This window comes from Carassius carassius, chromosome 26, assembly GCF_963082965.1.
Source record: "Carassius carassius chromosome 26, fCarCar2.1, whole genome shotgun sequence".
NCBI lineage: Eukaryota > Metazoa > Chordata > Actinopteri > Cypriniformes > Cyprinidae > Carassius > Carassius carassius.
This window is the reverse complement of record NC_081780.1, coordinates 10008508-10035808: the sequence shown is the minus strand read 5'-3', so window position 1 is coordinate 10035808 and position 27301 is coordinate 10008508. Positions and strand designations below refer to the sequence as shown.

Here is a 27301-nt window from a genome sequence, read left to right as displayed (position 1 = left end):
ACACTAGGAGCACATTTTGAGTTGGAAGCGCTCACAGTAATGAAGCGATCAGTCCCTAAAGTGTCCATGTAGACTTGAGTCTTAAGTGCCAGGGAATGGCTTTTGTTCATAACCAAGAGTGACACTTTGATAATTACGATTTGGTCTTGTGACGTCCCAACTGGAACGTTGACAAATGACTTATTCATGCGACTTGCCCTTGAACACAGGAATGAGAGTCCTCATACATCTCCGCGTTGATGTTGAAGGACGTTTCAGTGAGGAAGCAGTCGTGAGGAATTTGCGCAAGCGCTCTTAGTATTCAGAGGAGACTGTATTGTTTCTGAGAAGAAAAAGGAAGAGGTAGACGGAAAGAGGGAGTAGAAAAGCGCTCGTGACACTGTGCCAAGATGTTGGATCTCTATAGGCCTCTGGGTACCTGGCTGCAGTTAGAGACTCTCTTCCTCCCCTCTCTCTCCATCCACACCCTCCAACTCCAGTCCACCATGCAGGCCCTTGTTGCCATGGTAACTGGCGGAGCGAGAGCCGCAGTGATGGAGGGAGAGTCATTGGAGGGATTCAGACAGAATCTCTGGAATGTGGTCTGACATCAAAAACGGCAAACTCTCTTTTTCTCTCACTCTGTCCGTCTTTCACCTTCTGTCTCTGAGTTTATGATGGAGGAGCTGAAGGTGTGTGCCATCTGCTTTAAAAGCTAGATGTTTCCTTCTTTCTTTCTCTCTGTTGCTGTTAACATTCAAACTCTCAGGGTGCTCTCCATCTCTCTGATAGTCGGTTTGTGCTCACAATCTTTTGATGGGCCTGCAAGTGTGTGTGTGTGTGTGTGTGTGTGTGTGTGTGTGTGTGTGTGCGCGTGTTCGCTTGAGTTGAGTCTCAACAGACACTTTATAAGGAGGAAGAAAAAAAGAATAGATAATACCATAACACTGGCAGTTGTACAAAAGATCGCCCTGCCTAAAAGAAAAGAGGCAATATGGCCACCAAGTCCACCAACTTATCTTTCCATTGCACACCTGAAGTTACACCTATTTTTCCCTGCGTAGTAAAGTATAATGTCAGTTCATATGTTTATACTCTATAATTGTGCCTATGAGTAACTCTGTGTTCGCGTTGGAGCATCTGTGTCGTGAGCTTTTGATAGGTCTTTATAAGTGGCTGGGAGAAGAGCTTATTAACAAAGTCAAGCCAAGAGCCCTGATGAGTGAGTAGTCACCCATTAAACAGTGTTTTAGTCACAGTTATAAAAGATAACACATCTCAGTGTGAGCGTTCATCTCTCTACTGCCCTCTCTCCACTTTAAACGGAGACGGTTCATTACTGCCTGCCTCCAACAGTCTGCTAGGAAAAAAAGATCACTATCCGAAGGAAATAAAGAAGATTGAGGGGAATAGAGAAGGGAGATGTAAAACTCATTCGTTAGGCGGAGTTACTCTGACACTGATTGGTCGACTCAGCTGTGATTTGATCTTTCATTTTTGTGAATGGAAAAAAAGTAGTTGTAATATTAAATGCATACATTATATTGGGTAAATACTTTAGCCCTGTTTCAAAACTCTGCATCACTTAGTCACCTATGCTTGTCCATGTCCCATAAACTGAATTTATTTGAACAAACATACATTAAACACAGTATATATAAAATATTTAGGAAATCATACTCAGCTTTCTTTGAGTCTTTGATAATTGGAAATATAATTGAAACATAAATGGCCTCCCCTCAAATTGTGCCAATGAACAGATGAGTTGAAGAAAGCAACCTGTGCACATGTACAATTACTACAAAATATAAAATTTTCAGAGAAAGTCACATTCTGACCTTTAGTAACAATAGGAAGTGAGATGACCTGCCATCATGATGTTGATCGGTCACCACCAGACCACATTTCAGCTGTATTTATTGCCCGTTTTTGCACTGTTGTCGACAGAATTAATAGGGAGACCCTGCATGTAGGCCCATAAGTAATACCAGTGCATGTTTACTGTGTGGACAGTAATTAACCCCCTGAATGAAAGAGATAATTTCAGTGTAATTACAATTCTGTGTAATCAATTTATTTCTGCACTCTTTTTTGCTGTGCTGAGGCAGCCAAACAAAGCCAAATGGGTTGCTCACTCACTCCTAATTACAAACATATCCAATTAATTACACACAAACACTCATTCTCATCTGACTAGATAGACAGAGGGATAGGCACATGTAAAGACAGACAGGAAGACAAACAGTCCTTCTGTTTAACAGATATGTCTTGATTAAAAGCACATGCATGTACGTTTGATGTGGGTGGCATTCACAAATTTAAAGATTTTTTTCTAGTACCTGCTGCGTTTCTGTGCTCCCTCCTGCTGAATGCATACAGATTACATACATGTACACACAGACTGTACCACACCTTCATGATCCTTTCAAAAGTAGGATCAAATCAAATAGAGCTGTGGCTTAGCAGTTTAACATTGGACCTTGGTACTTGTGTGGGAAATTTGAGGTCGAACTTAGCTTATTTTTCAAACCTGCTAACTTGCAACTTGCTATGTTAACACACTCGTTTCTTTGCACCTGAACCATACAGTAATTATTCTCCAGTATGTCCCTAATTCCCCCATGCATCTATGATAATTACCGCATCTTTGAGTAAATTAAACATGATGCCCTGCGTGGATAATACCCTCTAGAGACCCCTTCACCCCAGTGGCTGTACGTCCCAGTGGGAGCTGGCCATCCGTCTCATGCTTCAGCTAGCTGGGACATGGCCTGCCAGGGTCATACGGGAACTGCATTAAGAGCTTTACCCACATATGTGCCATGTGTGCCAAACCGCTCCGACAGGCCCAGCACTGCATAAAACTCACCCAGCACAAGCACTCAGCCGTGATGTTACACTGCTAGCAGGAATTATGTAACAAATAACCCTGCATCGCTGAGATTACACTAGCCATGCACACTTCCTTTTCTCTTTCTCACTCCAACTCATGGGCGCTCTTACATCAATTTATTTTGTTTTCAGAATACTTTTTAATTTATTCAAATTAAAGGCAAATTCCAGTTTGTGGTCTGTTGATGACTTCTGCTGCCCCCTAGCTCAGTTAGCTAACAAACAACCATCTTAATGTCTTTTGTTTTTTAAATTGCATGTTATGTTATCCTGTAATAGGGTGGTAAATAATGATAGTATTAATTTCTCAATGCCCTGTTCAGTACTGATCCAAATAGAAAGGATCATAGGAAAATACGTAAATAAGTATAAATAAACATTCTGGTTTATTTGTAATCTAATTTCAAATGAATAATGATGTTTTTTTTAAACATATGTAGAATTAGTAAGATGCTTTTAAGACCACCATCCTTCCACTTTGATTGTATATGGTGGGGTTCAAACCATAATATAACATAATATCCTCCAGTATACTTCAAATTAATGTTTAACCGATATGGGTGTTTCAGTGTTTGACTTATAAATGGTAAAATTTGGCCCTTCTTGGTCACAAAAGTGTGGTTGCATTTTGCCCAAAACCCCTAGTAATTTGCACCAAAATCCCTGAATCTCTTTGATTCTCTCTCTCTCTCTCGGTTTTCATCCTCTCCTCTTTCCAAATTGATTTAGTCTTTATATCTGTCTGTCTGTCTGTCTTTCTTCCACTGCTTTATCCTGTCTCAGCCATGCTGTCTGTTCGTCTGTCAATCCTGTCTATCTCTCTGGCGGGACAGTTTGCAGTTATCGCATGAATTAATTAAACCCTAAATCAGTGCCTTGTGCTTTTCTCCTGATTTTTCATTCATCCGCTTATTATCCATCCAATTGTCTTTGGGTTTTATTAAAGTGTGTAAATCAGTGCTGAGCTCTCCCACTGCCCAAATCTGTTTTTCAAACACAAACTTGCTCAACCCTTATCTGGGACACTGCGTGCGATAATTATGATTATCCATAATAATCCATAATGATAGTATCCGACTGGAAGGTGTTGGAGTTGGTTCATGATTGTTCTTCTGGTTCTTGTCTGCTGTAGTTTAGAGCTGACTCAACCGTGGAGAATCTTTGACTCATCATCTGTGCTCAGACATGCAACATGCAGATTTATAGAGGTGTAAATGTGTCTATTTATTCATTCATGCATTCTGCATCTTCTCAAGTTCAATAGTCACTGACCCATTCTTCGTCTGAAGTCAGGCCTCTGCCCTGGGGCTCTGCGGTGAATGCCGTGGAGAACCAGTCACGCTGGTGTTCTCTTTGCCTCAGGGTTTGAGGCCGTCTCCCAGTCCGTGAACACTGACTTCTGCCTGTCAAAGGCCCCTGCATTCATTTTGCTCTCGCACCACAAAGAAAAGGACACAGCCAAGAGTCTCTTTGTGAAGGACTCGTTTTTATCACAAAAAAAGTCCAATTTCAGTCCCATTCTGATGCATGGCAGTTGAGGTCAGTCAAGGTTATTAGCGCCTTTTGAGTGAGATTATCCATGCATTCTTTCATTGGCAGTCAAAGGCTCCAAGACAAGATGGAATCTTTGGAATTCTGATTCTCCATTATTTGCAGAACACTAAACAAGCCTCTCAAACGCCCCGATGAGTGGTACCTCTGAGTGTGCAATAGAAAAGCCTCTTTCCGGCCCTTATTTGAGGATGGGATGTGTCTGTCTGTTGTATTTTGGCTTTTCAAGATATTTCTATGGGAAATGTCCTTTGCCATCAAGATTGCCTTGCTAAAACCGTTAAATGGACGCAAAATGTCAAAAAATCTCTCCACCCTCATCTAGTCCTCCTTTGTTCCATTTAGTTCTACTGGGAGTAGTATTTTACTCCCTCGTCTTAGAATAAAAGCATGTGGACATCTGTGTGTCAATATTAGTTACGTTTATGGTAAATGATACAGTCACATTTGATTTCACTGCTCGCTTTCAGGTGGGATTCAAATATTAGATCACGCTATTCAAACTGTGACTGTGGTATTTTATATTCACTTGAACAGCCTTTGTTGTAGAGAGTAATGTATGCAAATGAGTAGTGGGTGTTTCTCATGGATTTATATGAATGTTATTGTCTTTCAAAACTGATGTAGCAAGACTGTTCAAATAAAAATGCATAATCTATACATTATAATATATACTATATATTATAATATAATATACAACCCGAATTCCGGAAAAGTTGGGACGTTTTTTAAATTTTAATAAAATGAAAACTAAAAGACTTTCAAATCACATGAGCCAATATTTTATTCACAATAGAACATAGATAACATAGCAAATGTTTAAACTGAGAAAGTTTACAATTTTATGCACAAAATGAGCTCATTTCAATTTTGATTTCTGCTACAGGTTTCAAAATAGTTGGGACGGGGCATGTTTACCATGGTGTAGCATCTCCTTTTCTTTTCAAAACAGTTTGAAGACGTCTGGGCATTGAGGCTATGAGTTGCTGGAGTTTTGCTGTTGGAATTTGGTCCCATTCTTGCCTTATATAGATTTCCAGCTGCTGAAGAGTTCGTGGTCGTCTTTGACGTATTTTTCGTTTAATGATGCGCCAAATGTTCTCTATAGGTGAAAGATCTGGACTGCAGGCAGGCCAGGTTAGCACCCGGACTCTTCTACGACGAAGCCATGCTGTTGTTATAGCTGCAGTATGTGGTTTTGCATTGTCCTGCTGAAATAAACAAGGCCTTCCCTGAAATATACGTTGTTTGGAGGGAAGCATATGTTGCTTTAAAACCTTTATATACCTTTCAGCATTCACAGAGCCTTCCAAAACATGCAAGCTGCCCATACCGTATGCACTTATGCACCCCCATACCATCAGAGATGCTGGCTTTTGAACTGAACGCTGATAACATGCTGGAAGGTCTCCCTCCTCTTTAGCCCGGAGGACACGGCGTCCGTGATTTCCAACAAGAATGTCAAATTTGGACTCGTCTGACCATAAAACACTATTCCACTTTGAAATAGTCCATTTTAAATGAGCCTTGGCCCACAGAACACGACGGCGCTTCTGGACCATGTTCACATATGGCTTCCTTTTTGCATGATAGAGCTTTAGTTGGCATCTGCTGATAGCACGGCGGATTGTGTTTACCGACAGTGGTTTCTGAAAGTATTCCTGGGCCCATTTAGTAATGTCATTGACACAATCATGCCGATGAGTGATGCAGTGTCGTCTGAGAGCCCGAAGACCACGGGCATCCAATAAAGGTCTCCGGCCTTGTCCCTTACGCACAGAGATTTCTCCAGTTTCTCTGAATCTTTTGATGATGTTATGCACTGTAGATGATGAAATTTGCAAAGCCTTTGCAATTTGACGTTGAGGAACATTGTTTTTAAAGTTTTCCACAATTTTTTTACACAGTCTTTCACAGATTGGAGAGCCTCTGCCCATCTTTACTTCTGAGAGACTCTGCTTCTCTAAGACAAAGCTTTTATAGCTAATCATGTTACAGACCTGATATCAATTAACTTAATTAATCACTAGATGTTCTCCCAGCTGAATCTTTTCAAAACTGCTTGCTTTTTTAGCCATTTGTTGCCCCCGTGCCAACTTTTTTGAGACCTGTAGCAGGCATTAAATTTTAAATGAGCTAATTAAGTGGATAAAAGTGTAACATTTCTCAGTTTAAACATTTGCTATGTTATCTATGTTCTATTGTGAATAAAATATTGGCTCATGTGATTTGAAAATCCTTTAGTTTTCATTTTATTAAAATTTAAAAAACGTCCCAACTTTTCCGGAATTCGGGTTGTAATTTGTCATTTACATCTTTGTCTGCTTTTTAAAATCATCCTTTAATACATGGGATTTTAAATTGTCAGTAAATTTGTTCCTGTAATCACCTTTCTACTGTAATGATTGTCAGTCAAATTTAAATGTTCTTCTCTATCTGCATAGTTCACACAGCTCATCTATAATGGTTTCAGAAGGTGTTATCCATCAAAGGTCATAAATTGTGTTGTACTTCAGGGCTGTGCGTCCCCTCTACTCCTGGTGTCTTCTGGTTCAGAACTTATCAGCTGGGAGGCACAGGGCAGCTCTGCTTAATAATTTACCCCACCATTCCTCTCCTTACCCGCACTTACACAGTCAACTGATGCAGGATAAAGCACCGCATTAAAATGCTAAAGGGTTTCAGGGGTTTGTCATGGAGCAGGCCTTCCGCGTATGATGCTCGAAATGAAAATAGCAGACTGGTGATTGTCAGCTGGTCTGAAATCAGTTTTGGATTCCCTTATATTGGTTTATATACAGTACCAGGGAGAGGTTAAAGATCAGGTTTAAAGTGCTTGCTGTTGATTTGAGTATAATGCTGCCTATAAGCATAGATCTTCTCATATGAGTCATTGATTTGAGTGTGTGTGTTGTGTAGATTACCCCTGAAGGTAAAACAGCATGGGTTGTTTATATGTCTGTACAGGGAACATACGGTTATTGCTAATAATGTTAAAGACTGCATGAAATTGCTTAACAAGCTGCGTTTTCTGTCATGTGTTGGTGTATTTTTTATTGAAACAGGAAGTTTGGGTGGGGATATGTTGAAGGGCTAGTCCCAAGAGTAATTCATATTTATGGTATATTTTCCCTGAAGAGAAAGACTGTAAATTTTAAACATGTACAACATTGTCATTGCTTCTGGATGACCTCAAAGCTGCATTATAACTCTCATTTTGATTCCTTTGTGTCTTTAAAACTGCTTAAGCATTGAGAGTGTGGTCAAGGTGCATAAACAGCCTGAGCACAGATGACATGGCATAGGTCTGGTCCAGGTGTTTTGAGCTCAGGTGACCTGTGTGTAGAGCAGTTTGGAAGGGACTGAGTTCATGCTGACATGGCCAAGAGGAGACGTGAGTGAGAGCCGACCATCTGTCTACCTATAACAATCATATAGTTGCTCATTCAGAGCTCAGCTCTCAGCTGAATATCTGCTGGCTGTGAGTTAGCACTGCAGCTCATGTAATTCAAAGCTTGGCTTTTTGTAGGACTGCTTATAAATCTAAATTAGGTTTGTATTGTATTGTATATTTTATACTTTAAGGTATTTGTTTGACAGGTTTCATCAATTGCTATCACTGGCCTGGCAGCATGTACTGGGGCCCAAATGTTCATATGTTGTATGTCTGCTGGGACAGCTTATGTTTGTTTCAGTAAATATGTCCAGATAAATTAAATTGTTTTGTTCATCACTGTTTTCTCCCCAGTGCGCTGATGCAGAATTTTTTCATTGTTTTACTTCTTACCTAAATGATTATTCTGTACAAACAGTGAATCAAAATCCTTCCAATTAGCCTTTTTGTAAATTCATGAGACAATTAAACACTAAGCTATGCTCGCTCTGTTCATTCTAATGCTGTTAATTATGACGCCACATGTTAATTTATTCATTTATTAAAATATCATTTCAGCCCTACTTAACTAACTTTATAGAAAAACAACAGGAAATAATTGAATAAGTTTAAAATAATTTTCAGCAAGTGCTAATGGTTTTAGTTTGTTTAAAAGCATTGTGACTGAATTGAAGTTTTTTTTTAACCATTTTCTCTGCATTGAGATAAAAGAGGTTGAATGTGTCCACAATTTGTCGACAAGAGCTGAAATCTAAATCTAGGGGAAAAGTGTAAAAGCAATTTTCACTCAGAAATTGCTAGTAAATTTCACAATTACTTCCAAAGAAATGGCAAGTAACACACTGGACTGAAATATATTTTTTTGTAAAACATTTTATAAAAAGTTTGTGTTTATTTGGCTATAGTTTGGGGACAAAATTGTTTTCAGAAATGAGCTAAATCTCACCAGGGGATAGTCCTATATTCCCAGTATTTTCGGAAACCTTAACATGTTGCAAACTCATGTAATGATTTGACTGGAGAGTGTGTGTTTTCATGAGTGTGTGTGTGTGGGTGGGTGGGTATACACAGAGGTCCTAGAGGACACACAAGCTTTGGCGGGCTTTGGCGACACCTGTCCATCCGACTCACAAGTTCTGCGCTCTCTCCGCAGCTTCTGTCTTTGGGTACAGGGGCGGCCCAGTCTTCCCAAGCCCTGCAGGGTAAGCACTGCCTGGGCTTGTCATGCTTAAACAGCTTTGTGCAGGAACTGCATTCCGGCTTTAGGCCCTACCAGCCAATGCAGAGAGTCAAGACTCTGTCCCACACATACAAGCATGCACACACACGCCTCTATACATTAACATAAGAGACATGCAAGCGAGTGTGGGATGAGGCCTATGATTACTGATGTTGCCTTCAGGCATTCCAAGGTGGGATGTTAATACTACCCTTTATTAAACACAGAGTGCTTTCAAGTGCACATACAAACACACACGGTCCTCCAGTTGTCCAACTGCCAGTACTTATAGTTACAAACAGCTTCAGGGCAGCTCTAATTAAATTTGTACTGCTGTTTGTGAGGTGTCAGCATCTGCTAAAACATGCAGCGTCAATTGGTCTGTGTTCATGTTTTCGATTTCGATCATGATTTCGATTACTTAAACGCATAAAGTCTGTGTACAACTGTGTTATTTGATAGATAAAACCTGCATTTAACACTTCAGGAACTGTGATGTACTGCACTGAATTCTAACTTGCTACACACACACACACACACACATATATATATGCCAACTTGCCAACTAGGCCACTAATAGGATGTTTTGGATTTAGCTTGATTAATGGGTAATTGGCTAGTTTTTGAATAACATTTTCTCTGGCTCCATTTAAAAATAAATAAATGAAAAATTTTATATTATATAAAGCATTTTACATTTTGTATTTCTTTTACATTTTTTATTTTATTTTATTGTCTCTTTTTTTTCTCAGAAGGTACACTGAATCCTCAGCCCCAGAGTATGTCATAATGGTTTTGGTTATGGTTAATCTTATTTTTTATTAGCTTTCATGCACTGATGTAAATGAGTGAAAGCGTGAGAAGTAGAAGTGTGCCAGCAGGTCTAGAGTTAAGTCAGTTTGCTAACAGTACTTTGAAATATGTTTAGACACAGTTGAGGGAAGGACCGTTAGCTTCTCTTATTCCCCACTGCCTTTATATCTGTCGTTTTTTCCACTTCGCTTTTTTTCCTTCATTTTTTTTTTTAAACAAACAAGTGCACGGATAAAAAGCTTGCAGGAATGCTGGCAGACAGGAGTGCTTTACAGTAATCTAACCTGAGAAAGATGAAAGCCTGCAGGGAAGCACAGAGCCAGAGAGCAGCATCTCTCTCTGTCTCTCAAACACACACATATACACTCACTCAAATCAGTATTTTACATAAATACAGGGATTTTCATCTGCCATTCAGAGGTTTGGGATCAGTAAATATATATATAATAAATATATTTAAATTTAAAGAAATTAATTAATTTTAATCAAGATTGTGTTAAATTAATAAAAAGTGAAAGACTTCATTAGAAAAGATTTCTATTTTGAATATGCTGTACTTTTTATTCATCAAAGAATCCTGAAAAAGTATCACTGGTCACCCCTCAATAAAAAAAGATTATACAGCACAACTTTTTCCAACATTGATAATAAATCAGCATATTTATAATAAATCTGAATGATTTTTCACAATATTTCAGTTTTTTCTCTCTCTATTTTTGATCAAATAAATGCAGCCTTGAAAAGCAAAAGATAATTCTTTAAAAAAAACATACAAAAAATCTTGCTTATCCTCACTTTTGAACAGCAGAGTATATTTTTGTAATTTATTATATTATGCATTAAAATGTTTACACACTATTATACAATATCATATATATATTATGTAACATTAATGTTAACATTTGGATTTGATCCCAAGTATCGCATGCATATTGCCACAATCCTTAGCTACATCCCTGGAGCTTAATGATATAGAAATTCTGGGTGAATTAATAGAGAAAAAGAAAAGAAGTGGGAAAGAGGACAGGAAATGGACTCCCGACAGTTCCTTTTCTGTTTCCTAATTGAAACCACATGAAAGGATTTCTTATGGCTGTTGACAGACACAATCTCTGATCCTCTTTAGACTTCTGTCTCTGTGGGGAACAACCCATTCCCGTCTCTCTTGAATTAAAGCTTTACACTTATAAGAGCTGTCTTTCAGATTATACACACACACACACACACACACACACACACCTTTCTCTCTCCGTATTTATTGCAGCATAGTTTGCCTTGTCACTCAGCCTTAATGTATACAAAGACAACGCCTGCCAGGTCTCGCTCTTTGCTTTTTGATATGTCACCATGCAGAAAATGATGAGAGCACACACATACCGTAAACTCTCAGATAAACTCACTCACACACCTACTGTCACTGTCACAACTTGAAAAAGAGAGGTTAATGCCGCTACTATGATATTGAGTCGCAAACATGAACAGAAATCAGAATAGATATTCTCTATAGCTTCTGTTAGTTTCATATGCATGCCAGTGTTTTAGTGTCTTGTTGTGGTGTGTGTGTGTATGTGTGTGTGTGTGTGTGTGTGTGTGTGTGTGTGTGTGTGTGTGTGATGAAGAGAGATAGATCCCTCCCCGGGCTCATATGAAGTGCAGATAGCTAGTGACAGAGCACTGCTGTTAAGTGCCAACACTTCTCTCAGGCAACTGAGAATCTGTGTTTCAGAGCTAACAAGGCGTAATACAAGCTTCACACCTACAGACAGAGAGAAAGAGGGATGGCCTCGCACCTCTCAGCGAACGTGGTGGTCCAGGAGTTGATGTATTTAGAATGGGGTTTATAAAGGCTACATATAGCCTAAGCTATAGCAAGGAATCAGTGGCTGAAGCCATAGGCAAAGTGATCACATGACCATCTATGCAGCCATCTAAGGCTTCAATGGATGGACAAAATAAGCTTTAGATGAATAAACCATGCTTCACATTCATTAGCAAAAGTTGTGCTTTTCATTGAGCATAAAAATCAATCAATCAATCTTCAGTATTTTTTATTTTAGAAACATTAAGAGTCCTTTTAGAGTCATTTAGAAACATTAAGCTATACAATAGATATACAATATAATAATATATGTGAATCCTGAGTGTTATTCATTATATAGTTAAGGTTAGGGTTAGGTGCTTTTGATTTTAATTAGACGTAAACATAAGATTTGTTTTTATAGCAATAGATTGTTGATGACAAGTGAATATTATTTGTCTTTCTATAATCTATTATTCACCAGAGAGCATTCTCACAAGTGCAGCACATAAAATGTAAATTATGGTCATTTGATTTAGTGCACAAGTGCTGGAATGTTAGATTGGTTTGATGTGTGGTCGACCGTCTTTGTTATGAGGCGACTAACACATTTTGAGATGTGAAAATGTGGTAAGGTGAGAAATTAGGCTTATTGCCTGTTTTCTCAGTGTTTCAGTCCTTCACTTTCCTTGAAATGACAAAAAAGTGCAAAAAAGTGGGGAAAAAAAATGTGGATGATGCAAGAACACATCTTTAAGTGAGCTACTAGTAAACAGGATTCAAAAGAACATCTTTTACCAATGTTGTATCTGTTTTTTAGAAACCATCTGAAGTTAAAAGAAGCTCATGTTTAAAAAATGTGTAGTGAGATGCTGTATCTGCATTTCTGTTTTGTTCTTTTGTTCTTTTGTGTGTTTACTGTGTGTAGCTGTTTTTTCGAACACAAGAACAAACCCTGCGTGAACTGCTCCTACGAGAGAATTTTCTTTAAGTACCACAGAAAATATGATTGGATGGAGCGGACCAATCAACCTACAGTCATTTTAAATGATTCTCATTTTTTGTGGGCACTTACACACCAATACAGAATCAATTCACCTCACTTTCTCTGTGTAATGTGTGTGTGTGTGTGTGTTTGTTTTATCAAGACAGAAATGTGAGAGAGAGAGAGAGAGAGAGAGAGAGAGAGAGAGAGAGGCAGACTTCAGGGCTTTAGGGATGCTCAGTGGTAACTGGATCAGCGATCGGGTTCTGGTCTGATGACTGTTTCTCGTCTAGCCTTGGCTCTTCATGCATTATTCACACCTTTAAGGACTGTTTTCACTCATTCCTCTTTTATCCTTCTTTTCACCCTTCTCTCTGCTCCCTGAAAGGATAAAGAGTGCTGTCACACTCCTGACATTTTCTATTTCGAAATCGGTTTCATTCTTACTGATAAGCAGCCACTTTTCCAATACAAGTCATGATCTTATTAATTCTTTTGATTCAGTTCATCAAAACGAGTCATTTTGATTTGTTCACTCAGTCTTTTAGGTTACATTATTGCATCAGTAGATGGTGACCGGTATATTTTTTCTATATGAATAAATCATCAAATGATTTACTGAATTAATTAGCTTGAAATCAATTTAAACAAGGGTTATAATTACTACATTTATGGCTCTATTAATTTTCCAGAGCAGATGAGTTGTAATGCACTTCACAAGGAAGAGAAATGAACGAGAATGATTCATTATCTAAAAAAAAAAAAAAAAAAAAAAGCAAAGCAAAAAATAAAATCCATTAAAAAAACATTGATTCACTCATTACAGAAACACCACGACTTTAAATACACTAATCTCAGGCGGATCAGTGGAGGAATGAGTTTAGCGGCTTGATCATTGCCTAAATACTGTCATGTCATTTCCTGTCCAACTTCTGAATGACCCCTGTGTGAACCTGCAAACTTTTTGTCTGTAGTCTAGATCCTCGCGTATTTGACAATCGTGACCATTTGAAGAGACGCTATTATTGGTGTCTGCATTTATCAGACTTTCACCTGAACAGACACGCACTCTTTACCTGTCGTGTCTCTCCACTCTTCTGTCCCGTTGGCTGTTAGCTGCTGTGAATGGAGTGACATTATGTCTGTTTCAGGTCTGCCGTCGAGAAGCTAATTGAGGGGTGTACATGTGAGAGGGGAATCAGACCTGTTGTTTTAGCTGTCGGAGCATCTATCATTTGCTGAAGTGCCGCATAAAGCTCAGACAGGGGAAAGTGTCAGGTGTGGTACGGCAGAGAGACTGAAACACTCTGCAGGAGTCTATCAGCATAGCTATTTCAGTTAATCAGCCCACAGGTTTCAACTTTGTGCAAAGGCATCCTTGAATCATCCCTGAGCTTTTCAGAATATATCATTTTACTTTAAATGGCATTGGTAACACTTCACAAACTTCCATAAGTGTAAAGTACAACTTGGTAGCAAGTTAAATACAGTAGATACCCTCAAGCTTTGTTTTCTAAATTACGTCTGAGAATTAAGTGCCTATTACTTCTGGAACATGGCACAGAAATTCTGATTAAAGTCACCTGCTGCATAGAAGCAATCTGAACAGCCCCAAACCTGTAGCAGCTCAAACAATGGCCTCTTTTTACTGCCAAAGACCATAGATCCCTGAGAAAGAAATGTCTCTATGTAATTCTATCAGCTTCTGGTCTACCACAGCCTCAGTGTGCCAGACACTACAGACCAGGAGAAAGGGAATTATTGTTACAGGATAGCTTTGTTTGTCACTCTATCCTTTGGGTGCATTTCTGAATGTATTTTGTGAGCTGTAGCTCATGCAAGTCATCTGTTACTCACACACATAATGTCCAAAAGTGTGGGGTTAATAAGTGTGCTTTGTTTGTGGTTTAGTTTTCTTTAGAAAGCAAGGATTAAAGTTATCAAATGGGACAGTAAATAAGCATTTCAATAAGTATTTCAAATAAATGCCGTTTGTTATAAGAATCACAAAAATTTACAGCATATTGCTGCTGAAAATTTAGCTTTGCCAGCAATTGTAATAATATTTCACAATACTGCTGTTTTTACTGTGTTAATGAACCCTTGGTAAGCATAAGAGACTTTTTTCAGAAATATGAGACTTTTCAAAAAATCTTACTGACCCCAAACTTTTGGAAGTTAGTGCACACGTTGCTGTTTTTGTTATTTGGTCAGATCTACAGTTTTACTTCTTGAGAGATGATCTGCTCTTTCTCCTTTCCTCTCCCTTTTTTTCTCCATGTTTCAAAGCTATCGAAATTCTCATCCACCATATGTCTCGCAGCCTGTTCCAAAAAACTCTCACAGGTGCTCAAGCACACACCTTCCCCTCTTTTCCTCACACTTGCTTTCTGTTTTAATGTGCATCATCTTACAGGGCTCATCATTCATGCTGAATGTAGCTTATATATGGGACATAAAAACCATTTGCGCAACATAAACACTGTTAATGGTGGCTAATTCACCATATGTAGCCAGTATCAGGCTCCATTCACACTGGGAGAGATGGAGCAGACGTGTGCAGAGAGATTTCTAATAAATTATCTCAAGGAAATGATCACTTAAGCTCTCTTTGGAAGTCACTGCATCATGTTCAAATTTTCTCAACTTTAAGTTAGTGGGTCGCCGTCAGTGTGAATGGCTTTGACCCTTACCACACATGGAGCCTGTTGTTTGTTTTAAAGTGTGTGATTTTGGCCACTGGGCATGTGTGTGAATAAGATAAAATAGGAAGAGTGCAAAATAATTGTTTTTATTTCCCAGCTGAAAAAATGGGGCTGATAGAAAATAGGTTTTTCTCCCTTCTGCAGGTATTTGTCTCAGATAAATTACCTCATTTGAAAATTCCTGCAACGCCTGTCTGTCCCTCCACCCTGCAGTGACTATAATGAGGAGCTGGAGCGAGAGAAAGAGCTGTATTAAATAATGAATGTCCTTATTGACGGCTGAAAATAACAAACGGTCAAAGCGATAATAGTGGAGGGTTTTTAAAGATGTATGTGGAATGAAAAACTGAATTTTCCATGTTAGGACTGCAAAGTTCTTAACTCAACCAAACGTATTAAAATAAACATGAAATTGCATTCATAACCCATTTTAATTCTGCAGTGTGACGCATTCCCGATTTAAATAGTGAACATAAATATGTTGGAACAACACTTGCTGTACGTTTCAGTCAGTGCAACATAAACAAAGCATTACTGAAGAAACAACTCTTGTGTGCTGTGTTTTTCTCTCTGATGGATGTGGAGAGTCTGAGAGCATGTGCTGGTCAAGCATCAGCCCTGAGCCCTCACCGCTCATGACTGAAGAGCCACAGTGAGACGTCTGGCTCTCAAAATAAGGGTGAAGAGAAAAAAAGATCTAGAGCTACTCAGACCAGCTACAGGCCATGAGGCCTCCTCTCAGACTGAATACACAGAGAATGAAGCCTCTCTGAAAAGAGAGAGAGAGACCGAAAGAGGGATAGAGTAGAAAATGGAGAAGAAACAGCATGTGGCCCAGAGGTCACATCTAACCTCAGATTAAACCAGGAACACCCAGTGGGAGAGGATGAGAGAGACAGACAGAGGAATATGGTGGAAATTGGTGCACAAGGCAGGTTTTAAGGGGTTGATGGGAATGAGCAAAGAGATGGCAAAACCATAAGTGATATAGGCCTGGTGAGAGATGGAAATGGAATGGAGAGAGCTAAAGAAGAGCACGTTAGAGAAGGAAGCATAGGTCATAAAAGTACAGAGGAAGAGGAGAAAGATAGACTGGTGATAGGTCAGACTCACAGACACCCTGGAGAGAGAGAGTGAGAGGGGTGTCCTGTCTGTCACACAGGAGGAGAGACGGGCCGCCCTGAGGACACACGTCCCTTTAACTTGCCTCTACAAACACACAGCCAAAATAACCTTCGATCAGCAGGGAAGTATTTGGGAGATTTAAATACTTTTTCTCCAAAAATAACTATGAAATTTCAGCTCCATAGAGTATGTGTCCACACTTTGATTCAGTAACATACAAAAGAGTTATATTATATAATATAGAAAAGGAAAAATCTTTTCAATATATACTTTAAAACACATGGGCCATTTCATGTGATGTACCCAAGTTAAAAAACCCAAAGTAGTAAACATTTTCTTTGCACCCTGAGCACATGTGAGTGTTTACATCTTCACAGCGTATCAATCATGTTTTTATTTTTCGTATTAATTTACATTGATTTCATAGTTTTATACAATGATTTTTAATCATTTAAAATATTTTCTTCAGAGTGATACTGTATATGTTGTAGTATAAAATGAGAAATGCGCGTCAGGTCATTGACCCAGTTTCATCTATTTAAATTTAAGGCTTTAAATCAAAAAATTAGTAAACATGGTAAATGCAAAAAATAAAACACCAATTTTGTCCAGTTTCTAAACTTTTGACCGGTGGTGTATACGTGCAACATCAAAGATATTATCTCCAATGTTAGGCACTCACTTGAGTATTCATGGCAATATCTCCTCTAGTAACACTTTTAGAAAAACTGCAGAGAGGAGAAATTTGATGGACCCTGCTCACAACATTCCCCAACAGACTCTCATGGGTAATATCTCCCTCTTTCTCTTTCTCTCTCTCTTTCTCTCCATCGGTGAGGGGTTTTTAACAGTTAGAGCAGTGTGATCCCAGCTCTCCTCTCTGCGGGACTGCAGGGTAAGAGAGGTGACAGAGAAACTTTCAGCCTGCTAATATCGCTTCCATCCTCCCTGCAGCCAGCGCAAGCCCTGCATATAAAACACACCTTCTTCAAGCAGAACGGGGACATTTTTACATTTTCGACTTCGCTAAAGGAGTGCAAAATATGCCAAGATTTCGAAGTTCACGCAGACCAACTGAGAGTTCAAACGCAATTACATAAAGGTTATCTACATTACGTGCAGGGAAACAATGGCTTAAATTGCGTCCCTAAATTGCGTATTCATGTCCTACAGTGTGTTATGGACCGTTAAATGAGAAAATGAATGTAAAAGTGTTTAAGCCATTTAAGTTCAGACTATGTTGGTCTTGCGCTGGTGTATTTAAAAGCTTTAAGCTTATTTGGAGGCCTGTTGTCGAAGAGTAAAGTTAATTTGGCTGACGATGACATTGCCGCAATCAGTGTGTCAAAACAGGTTTGTGCCGTGCTGTTAAAGCCCTGGTAATTAAAATCCTGCCGCGGCACCGATCCGCTGATTGAGAAGAAAACCGTAGGGACAAACGGATCAGGAAATCTGATTAGGTCTCTCCTCCGCAGGGTTCTGCCTGTGAGCTCCCTGAGACACCGGGGCCTGGCTTTGTACACGCATGCATGCACACGTGTTTTGCGGATCAGAGCTTTTCAACAACCTCAATCTCATAACCCGGCAACCAAAACAAAGCCTTTCTCTCTTGTGAACATGGCGGCTTGCTGGGTGCGACATGTTTCGAGCAGAACAGGTCCATGTCTCGTTCACTCATTAGTGGTGGAACTGCCAAATTAGAGGGGCCAGTTGCCTGGCTGCGGCACTACCTGATTATGAAGGAGTCTGATGGTTTGGTGCGCTTGTTTTTGCATTCATGCTTGCTTTAAAAATGTAACTTCTGGTATTATTTGTACTCTACATTTTAGGACCGATGCACTAAAGCAGAGGTTCTTAATCCTGGTCCTCATAACCCCACCGCTCAGCACATTTTGTATGTTTTTCTTATCGCTTCAGAGGTATGTTCCATAAATGCGCAAGACGTGACTGTAAAATAACCTCTGTAATAACTTTTAAATAACTTCTGAAGTAAGTTTTGTCTGTGTGTGAATGTGTGCTTACGTGAAGTAACTTCTAGAGCCCGACCGATATGGATTTTTGGGGGGCGATGCCGGTGCCGATATTAACTCCAAAAGAGCCGATTTATAAGCCGATATTTTGATTTTAAAAATAATCTGGATATTAGACCCATTTCCTATAAACTGCACTTACACAACATTCAATAGCAAAATATCTGCCTGTTCTATGTATGTGGGCTGTATAAACCATTTTCCAGAATGGATTATGTAAAAAAAAAAAAAGCCTTAGATTACAGTCTCAATGACTAAACAATTGCACATCAAAAGTATATATTTTTTAATGATCAAAAAACAGTCTGGTTTTAAACATTTAACACTTTTACTTTCTTCCAGTTGAAGCTGGTTTTAACAGTCTGTGTGTGTACTGTAAATAAATTATAATACTAAAGTTAAAGTATTTGCAGAAGTAGTCCCACACTTTGCTACTACAGCATTCACCTTTTTCAGCAATCTGTAGGCAGAAAGAGAGACAGAAAGAATAAGCATGTGTATTAATAATATCACCATGTATCATTACTCATGTGATCATTAGAATTATAATAATAATAAACTGGGATCTCCTACATAGGCAAAAATGAGAAATATATATATTTTTTTTATTTGTCAAGCAATAGGTATTACCTACTTATATTTAACAATATTATTTCAACATTTTCCTGTTATGTCTGTAAAGCTGCTTTGAAACAATATGTAAAAAAAAAAAAAAGAGCTAGTTCAGCTCACATTTATTTACATGTCCCCTCTGGTTTAATCATTTCTGACGCACCTACTGTAGTTACTGTAACTACACTATATTTGCTCTCACAGAACATCGTCTTGCCTACTATTACCGGAAGATTACGGAATCAATTCGAAGTTGAATGGTAAACGTTAGTGTCATGAACACACCGCTGTCAATTTTGAGAAGAACCACCTTCAAACAAGTTAATAGCAAGCATTTAAGGGGCCTGCTAAAAAGGAAGCTATTAGCGTTAGAGTAACGTAACCAGCCTGAATTCACCAAATTGTTCTCTGGACCTGAGGGTAGCCTCTTCTTCCTTGCTTCTCTCTTAATTCTCATCAGCAGGACTAGCGCTATCGCTCGCTTCTTACAACGGGACAGATACATGTTTGCTCCTGACCGAAAGGAGGAACAACAGACTATGAAAGAGCTCCCGCTAAACGTTTTTAAAACTCCGCCTGCGCCATAGCGCAGCGCAGCGCAAATCGCGTTGTATCTGAAGGGCAACACTGAACCCAGCGGCAAGCGCCGTGCATACCGCGTCCTGTGTGAAAGGCCCAATTACGCGGTCATTATGTGGGAAACACACCGCAATAGAATAAGAATAAGTTAAACGCTAACGTTATAGTTTGACCTCCTATTAACGTCCGCGCTCTTCCACTGATAAACATGGTATTAGCTTTGTGGCTAATCTAATATAGCAATGCATTAGCGGCTCTAAGTGATGTTACAGAATATTTAGAAGTGATAATGATAGGACCGTTAGCTAGAACTACCACACAGTTTTTATATACAGGGTATGAACTAAATCTACAATCATTTCACATGACGAACGACAGACTCACCGTCAAAACAGTAAGTTACATCTCCGTGACTTGTGATCGCTTTCTTCTGTAGTGGACTTCTGGCGCTGTTGTTATCTCTGGAGCTGCAGAGCTCCCTCTGGTGGGCACACTATGCAACACTCATAACATGAGTGAAGCATGAGACTCTGTTTCTCATGTTTGCCGATGCCGATATATCGGTCGGGCCAATATATCGGTCGGGCTCTAGTAACTTCAGCCAATTTCCCATGTGCAGGGCAGTGAACACTGTGTAGGGACCACGTCAACAACACAGTTCTTTCATGGAGGTTAAAAGCAGGTGATTTGAATCAGGTGTTTAGTGAATTTGGCCTTGAATTTGTTTTCTGCAGTCTAGAAACACTGACCACCATAGTCTTTATTCCCCACCGAACTCTTTTATTTATTTATTTTCATTGCCTAATACCTAGTGCTCACCGTGATGGCAGACAATGGCTTTCAGGACATGATCATCTTTAATTCCCAAGCTTAGTGTCGCCTTCAGCTAAGTATCGATGTTTCAAAATGGGAATTTGCAGTTTTCTTTCAGCATTGATTGACATTAAGAGACTTCCCAGTCCACCCACTCTGGCTGTTTACTACAGCACACTCCGGCTTAGCCAATGGAGGCGTCGAAAACAAAGCAAACCTTTCGTTCCACTTTCCTTGACTATAGCAGGCTGGAACACGTCAAAATCTCCCGGTGCGTTAAGAGTGCTGATGCGCAGGCTCTATCTCAAACTCTCCCAGGGGATTTGCCTTAAAAAAACAGAAAACAATCGCTCAACGCCTTGACACAGAGTCACTCACGGTAGCGAGGCCGATCTGCTTACAGTTGTTGACACGTGCGGCTCTATTTTTGTTATAGTCGGGGTTTAAATGTCACAGATCAATATCTGTGCATCAGAGTAGCTCTTGCTTTTAAAGGAACTCTCGAGGGAGCGTCAGCACACTGCCTTAATCGTAGTGGCCTTCACCCAAACACTGCCTAGTGTCTGGTGTCCCACAAGCTTTGAGACGGGAAGAGTTTGTACTGTCAGATGTACACCTCTGCAGCCATAACTGCTTCAAGAGCGGCTCTGTTGAAGTTATTTGTAGTTTTCTTTTGTCACAGCTCTTCTCAGCTTTGTTCTATAATGTAATGGGCAACCATACGCGTGTGCCGGGGCGAACAGACTTTTGCTCTGTGTGAAGGGTGTACTCGTGGCACCACTGTTGCCCTCACAAATGGAATCAGTCTCGCTCATTTTGAAGGTAACAGAAGGAACTCCTCCCAAGTGACTGCAGCTTGTGGAAGAAAAGCTCACTGAAAGATCACAAGCTGGATTTTGCCAAGGTTAAATTTAGGGTTGGTAGAAAGTTGTCACTCTCTTTCCTTTGTGAAATGCTTTAGTTAACAGCAGGCTATAGCAAGGGCTGCCTTGTGCCAAAAGTAAATAGTTCTCCTGATACGAGTGCTTACGTGCTTATGCAGATTGTTTGAAGTCAGTGGCAATAGCTAGATAGAGCATAAAAAACTGATTTTGAAAGGGCAGCTATCACTAGTTGAATACAACTGGATTGGCGGGTTTTATTGAGTGGGGATTACAAAACAGCTGAATATTTTACAGCTGAGTTATTTGCGCTTTGCTGTGAAGTTTACCACTTCAGGATTTTCTTTCTGGCTGTTATGTGTTAAAATCAATAAATAAAGGCTCCTGAATGTTTAAAGGCTTCCAGTTGTATAGATTTGAACAGAATAAATCAATAAATATGCATTCAATTGAGAACTGCATTGACATTGCATGTTCTATTTTAATTCAGCGAGAACATTTTAAGTTAACTAAAAGGAAAAAACATGTTTAACAGTATTTCATTCTAATTATATTTAAATTTCACATACACAGTGACTTGAGCTGAAAAAAGAAATTGGTAAAATTATGAGTGACAATGTGGTAAAGTTCTGCATTAATCAGTCACTTGAGGGCAAAAGGGTACATTTTTGGTTTTGACTTTGATTCTAGCATCTAAATCAGCTCTTCAGGGCCTGGTTAAACTGAACTACAGGTGGTTACTGAATCAGATACAGGTTTGAGACATAGGCTTCCAACTGTTTAGTAAATTCATCCCACAGTTTTTGAGAAACTTCTCTACAGCATCAGTTCCAATCTATAGTCATACCTCTGGCCTGATAGCAGGGCTTAAGATCAAGTTGTTTTGAGCCAGAGGAAATTGCAGTTCCCATGGATGCTGGGTAGAGTCCTGCCTACATTATGAAGCTGCAGAGCTCCTGTGGTTACAGCTGCATTCATCACCTCTCCTTCTGTTTGCTCTTCCCTTAGCTGATCTTAACTAGAGTTAGCCTGCTGTCTCTACTATACTGCCCTTTGACAGTGGGATGCTTTAACCTGTGCTCTATATCTCAAATGAACAATGATGTGACAGTAACTTAATCATCCTTTTAATTTTTATACTAAAGTAAAAAAATATATACGATAAAGCTTAAAGCACTTTTATTAAGCACAACACACTGACCTTGGTTTAAATGATGAAAAAGAGCTGTTAAACATCAATGTTGTTTGTTATTTATTCTTCACCACATTTAACCCCTACTCTATGCTCATATACTGTAGTGTGTCTCACATGACTGGCCACTGTTGTTACAGTCCATGACCACTAGGGGGATGTTATGAGACTGTGCATTGGCTGCACACCTGAGGTCCCACAGCACACGATACACAGAGCAGAAATGTGCAGGCTTATTCTACTCCAAAATAAAGCTCATCTATTCCAAGAATACACAGTCTGCAACCAGTTGTTACTGTAATGTGACATAGAATTCCTTTTTCAATATAAATATATATTTTTTTATTTCAAAATCTGAGGCATTTCAAACACAGAGAGAGTGTGACATTGAATATGAGATAACTGCTGAAATGGTGTCAGTCGTGGGTTTGAAATTAAGTTAAATCCAAATGATTATATAATACACAGATTAACAGTGTAATCCAATCAGGGTTTAAAGAATTTAATCCACTTTATTGATACTGAAATGAAAGGGAGACAATTATATTGTTTTGTTCAAGGCTTCAATTCAATTTGTTCAACTGGAATTCACCAGTTTATAGTCTGACAAAGAAAAAAAACTTCTATAAAACCAGAATATTTCAACCATTAATAAAACCTGATTAACTTGCTGCTTGAGTTTAAAGTGGGACTTTTAACAGTGCTATGTCGCTATGTATTTTGTCATGTATATTAGCCTGTTGATTAAGACATGTTTTAATTTTCCTCCTCTATCTTTGATCATGTTCTCCTTTTTTCTTCCCCAAGCCAATAGCATCACCATGCTAATGCTAATAGTCATCCCCTGTGGCTAATATTGTTTAGCTTTGGTTGTGATAATGCCCATCTGCTTCACCCCATGCCTCCAGTGATCTGTTGGACCACTTCATGTGTCTCTCTTGGGACTCGATCGAGGCTTTGCAAATCCTCCTGCACTTCATTCTTACACTGTCCACACGCTGCCATCCCAAACATTGCAGCTCTTCCTGGCCGAAACCCAATCCCAACCAAATTAACCAGCCCTTGATCAGGGAGATTAGATAACCCTCTTGCTGAATAAGCCTTTGGCTCGTGTGAAGGCTTTTTGCTTTCTTCTGTCCCTTCCCTTTTGTTCTCTTCTTTTGTTGGACCTCTTTTTTGGTTTTTGTTTGTGACCCTCAGCATACAAAAGAAAAAGCCCCAGAGAAAGTGAGAACATAAAGCCAAAGGGAACAGTTGAAACATCACTGAGTCTCAGCCAGGGACTTTTTGAAGTGGTGGCACAAAATAATTTTAGACGTCTCTTGTGGTAAGATGATCTTAGGTCGACAGTACTTGTGGTCTGATGGGATTCCGTGCCATAAACTGAAATATAAAGTGGTTGATTCCGATGGGAATAGACTTGATATCTCCTAAACTGTTTAGTATCAAAAAGGGAAAGGAAATTGCTGATTCATTCTGTTTTAATGGGTTATCAGGTGCATTGTAATGTTTAATGGCAGGTATAAAGACTTAAGTTCTCACAGGGCTCTTTAGTAAGTGTTTGATTGGAAGATGTAGTCTGGAGGGAGGCTAGGGTTATATCAAGATGGGAACAGAGTGTGAGTGTGCACTTTTGCGTCAGCAACAACAGATGTTCAAATATAGTCATGAGACCTCCGTCACTGCGGCCCAACTGTGTGAGGATGTTACAGCTCTCTGCTGAACCTGCGATTTATGGCACGTAACGTCCCCTACAGCTGTCTAACAACTCAACAACTCTTTCCCCTTCCCCTTCCCCTCTGCTTTACTCTGTATTTTTCATGCTTTAGTAGCTTATTAATGGTTGAGTAACACAATTTATTCTCTCCTTTCAGATTCGAGTGGATGGTCCCACCTATGGTGCTTTACAATACGAAACCATCCAGGTGGTCGACAATGGGCCGATTCTACGAGACATGGCCTTTACATCTGATCAGCATTTCTTGTATGTGATGTCAGAGTCCCAGGTGAGTCACTGCTTCCATTTGCCCGAAATGCATCACGATTTACACAGCACTCAGAGGCCGGGAAAGAAGGAGAAATAAAATTATACCAGAATTTAGGGGTTTCACTTACTGTAATTACAGCCTGAGAGGGACAGCCAAAGAGAGGGACACTTTACATTATAAAAAGTTACATGTGATGGATTGGACTTTTACACCGTGTGTATGTCCAAAATACACACATAATTTACACATCAGGATATGCAGGCTCAAAATGGCCCGATCGGTGTAATAGAGTAGATTTGGCTCCATCCTGGATATCTTTAGCACTGCTGAAGCTTATAAATCTCAAAATCAGAAAAACACTGCATGCACTTAGTGCTGTAAAAACACCCTTACTCAGATAACCTGTCATCAGGTTTGCAGCTCAGGCTTTTATTTCTTGAGGCATAAATAATGCTTTGAATATTACCCAACACAGTGTTTTATGCCGCCTGTGTTGTGGTATACACTGTTTATCATTCAGTGAAAAGTATCAAGTCTGCTGCACAAGTCAAAATAGCACTTAAAAGGTTGTTTATGCTGACTATTAGGTGTTTTAACCTTTGACCTCTGAACCCAAGATGAGGTTCTCCACTATTTTATATAACCTTAAATACACTCCAGACTGCACTTAGCAGGATTTAAGGCTCCCAGCTACCTCTCACACAAATATACTTACAAAGAATCACAATACTTTGTCCGAATATTGTGGCAAATTCAAGATGACATTTTTACCCACAAATCCTATTACTTCAATACAAAGCTGCTGTAATGTAATGCCACATTCAGACCTGAAAGCGGACACTCAGCCAATGTCGAGATTTATAGCAATGGCTATAAATCTGAAATCTCATTCAGTAAAATTCAGTTCACTAGCAGTGAGGGTCAATGGATGGTATACTGGGATTGAAGGCACAGCTAAGGTGGAGCTAGACAATCACATTGGCAGGACACAGCTTATGAATTGCCTAGTCTGCAAAAGTTAGTTGTGTTTGGACACACTGTCAGATAAAGTTAGGTTCATATTTACAGTCAGATGTATTATCGCAGGCAAAATCTAGAAATTTCACGTGAGGGCATAAGATTTGCCTACGCATATTTCTCAATGGATTCAGATTCACTGTGTTGTCATCAACAAAGATGTTAAACTAGAAACTAGTTCTTGGGTCACTCTCACCAACTTTAGCAATGCTGTAAACATAATTTAATTGAAAGTGTGTTTTAAAACTAGGCCATGAACATCGACTCGAGTCTTATGGGAAAGGAAAGATGTTTTTCTTTGACGTGAATAAATACCAGAGTTGGACCTGTGGTGCTTTGCCAATGAATAATCTTACCCTGTTGCAATTAGCCTATTAGCCCAGTTAGAGAGTTGTCACCTGGTATCTGTTTAGTACCAAACATCAGGGGATCACATCTACTGGGGAATCATGCATATATTTAGAAGCTATTTAGTGAACATGCATTCTCTCATCCCACCTGTAATTCTACTGCTAACCCAAAGCGCTCTCATTTTACTTTCACTTTCGAGATCTAACCCCCACCCCCAATGTCATTGTCCATCACAATGTTTCATTGTAGACATCATCCGATACCAATTTGGTAGACATCACTCAACCCTAGCACACACATGCATTCTAAAAGATTTATTCCAGTTTTCTTTAAAATTTAATGATCTGTGATGTAACACAACGCTTCTTGCATCACTAGCACAAAATCCAATGAATCACAGATTCAAGGTTGAATGATTCTGATTAATCTTTCTTTGAATAACCTCAGAATCAGTTACTCAGTGAACTGTTTTAATTATGTAATAGTTTTAATATTTCCACGAATTCAGATCTCTAACAGACTTGGTTTTCATCTCTGTGTTTACACTTTTGTTTGTTTTGCTATGAATAACAGAGAGACATGCCATTTTTTGGCTTGTTTCTTTCAGTCTCAGTCTGTCCCACTCTCATGGTTTGTCTCTAGCTCTGTGGTTGAGATGTCTGCATTAATATTTATGACTGATAACAAAATGCAGAAATTCTCATGACTGTTTTTGTGGTCGGGCCTAGTGCATCTGCTCAATGCTTGCATGCACACACACAAAACCTTTACCACTATTACAACTATTTACCACTGTCTCTTTCATGTCCCTTAAACTCCCTCTCTCACATATTTTTTTTTTCGCTTGTGTCACATTTGTGATATATTCCATGTTCGCAGGGTCTTAAAAAGTATTAAAAGTTGATAAATCAATTTAGAAAAAAATAAGGTCCTTAAAAAGTATTAAAAAGTCTTAAATGGAATTTCCTATTCAATTTGGTATAATCTTTTCATTATGTGTATTTTTGCGAATAGTGGGGTTCTGTGTAGTTTATTTATAGACGTCATCTGTTACGGCACTCCGTGATAGCATGGGGCATGTTACTTGATCCCACTCTCGCTGAATTTCTGACCATTACCGCCCGCTTCCATCCGCTCTAACAACTTTTGTGTCCGCTCCCACAAACAAACTAATATTGTATATAATTTTGTGCATCAGATAGCCGCTATCAATATGTGGGGTATTGAAATCACTTTGAGCAAATCACTAATGAGTGCTCGCAGTCGCAGTTTACTTTCACTTTTGATTTTGCGATCGCGCACACTGTGTAAAGGGAACGATATAAGATATTTATCAATAAGCTCTGGATCTGTGGAGGAGCAGTCAGTTATCTCTCC

At 39.3% G+C, this 27301-nt stretch overlaps 1 protein-coding gene across 9 annotated transcripts in view; it reads left to right on the top strand.

The window, feature by feature from the left end:
* The window catches only part of plxna4 (plexin A4), a 229723-nt gene that overhangs the window by 116098 nt on the left and 86324 nt on the right, over positions 1-27301 (top strand). For all 9 annotated transcript variants that reach the window (XM_059511099.1, XM_059511104.1, XM_059511102.1 and 6 more), the window contains one exon: positions 24443-24574. In XM_059511099.1, the coding sequence (XP_059367082.1) occupies positions 24443-24574 (132 nt within the window). The remainder of the gene's footprint in view (positions 1-24442; positions 24575-27301) is intronic.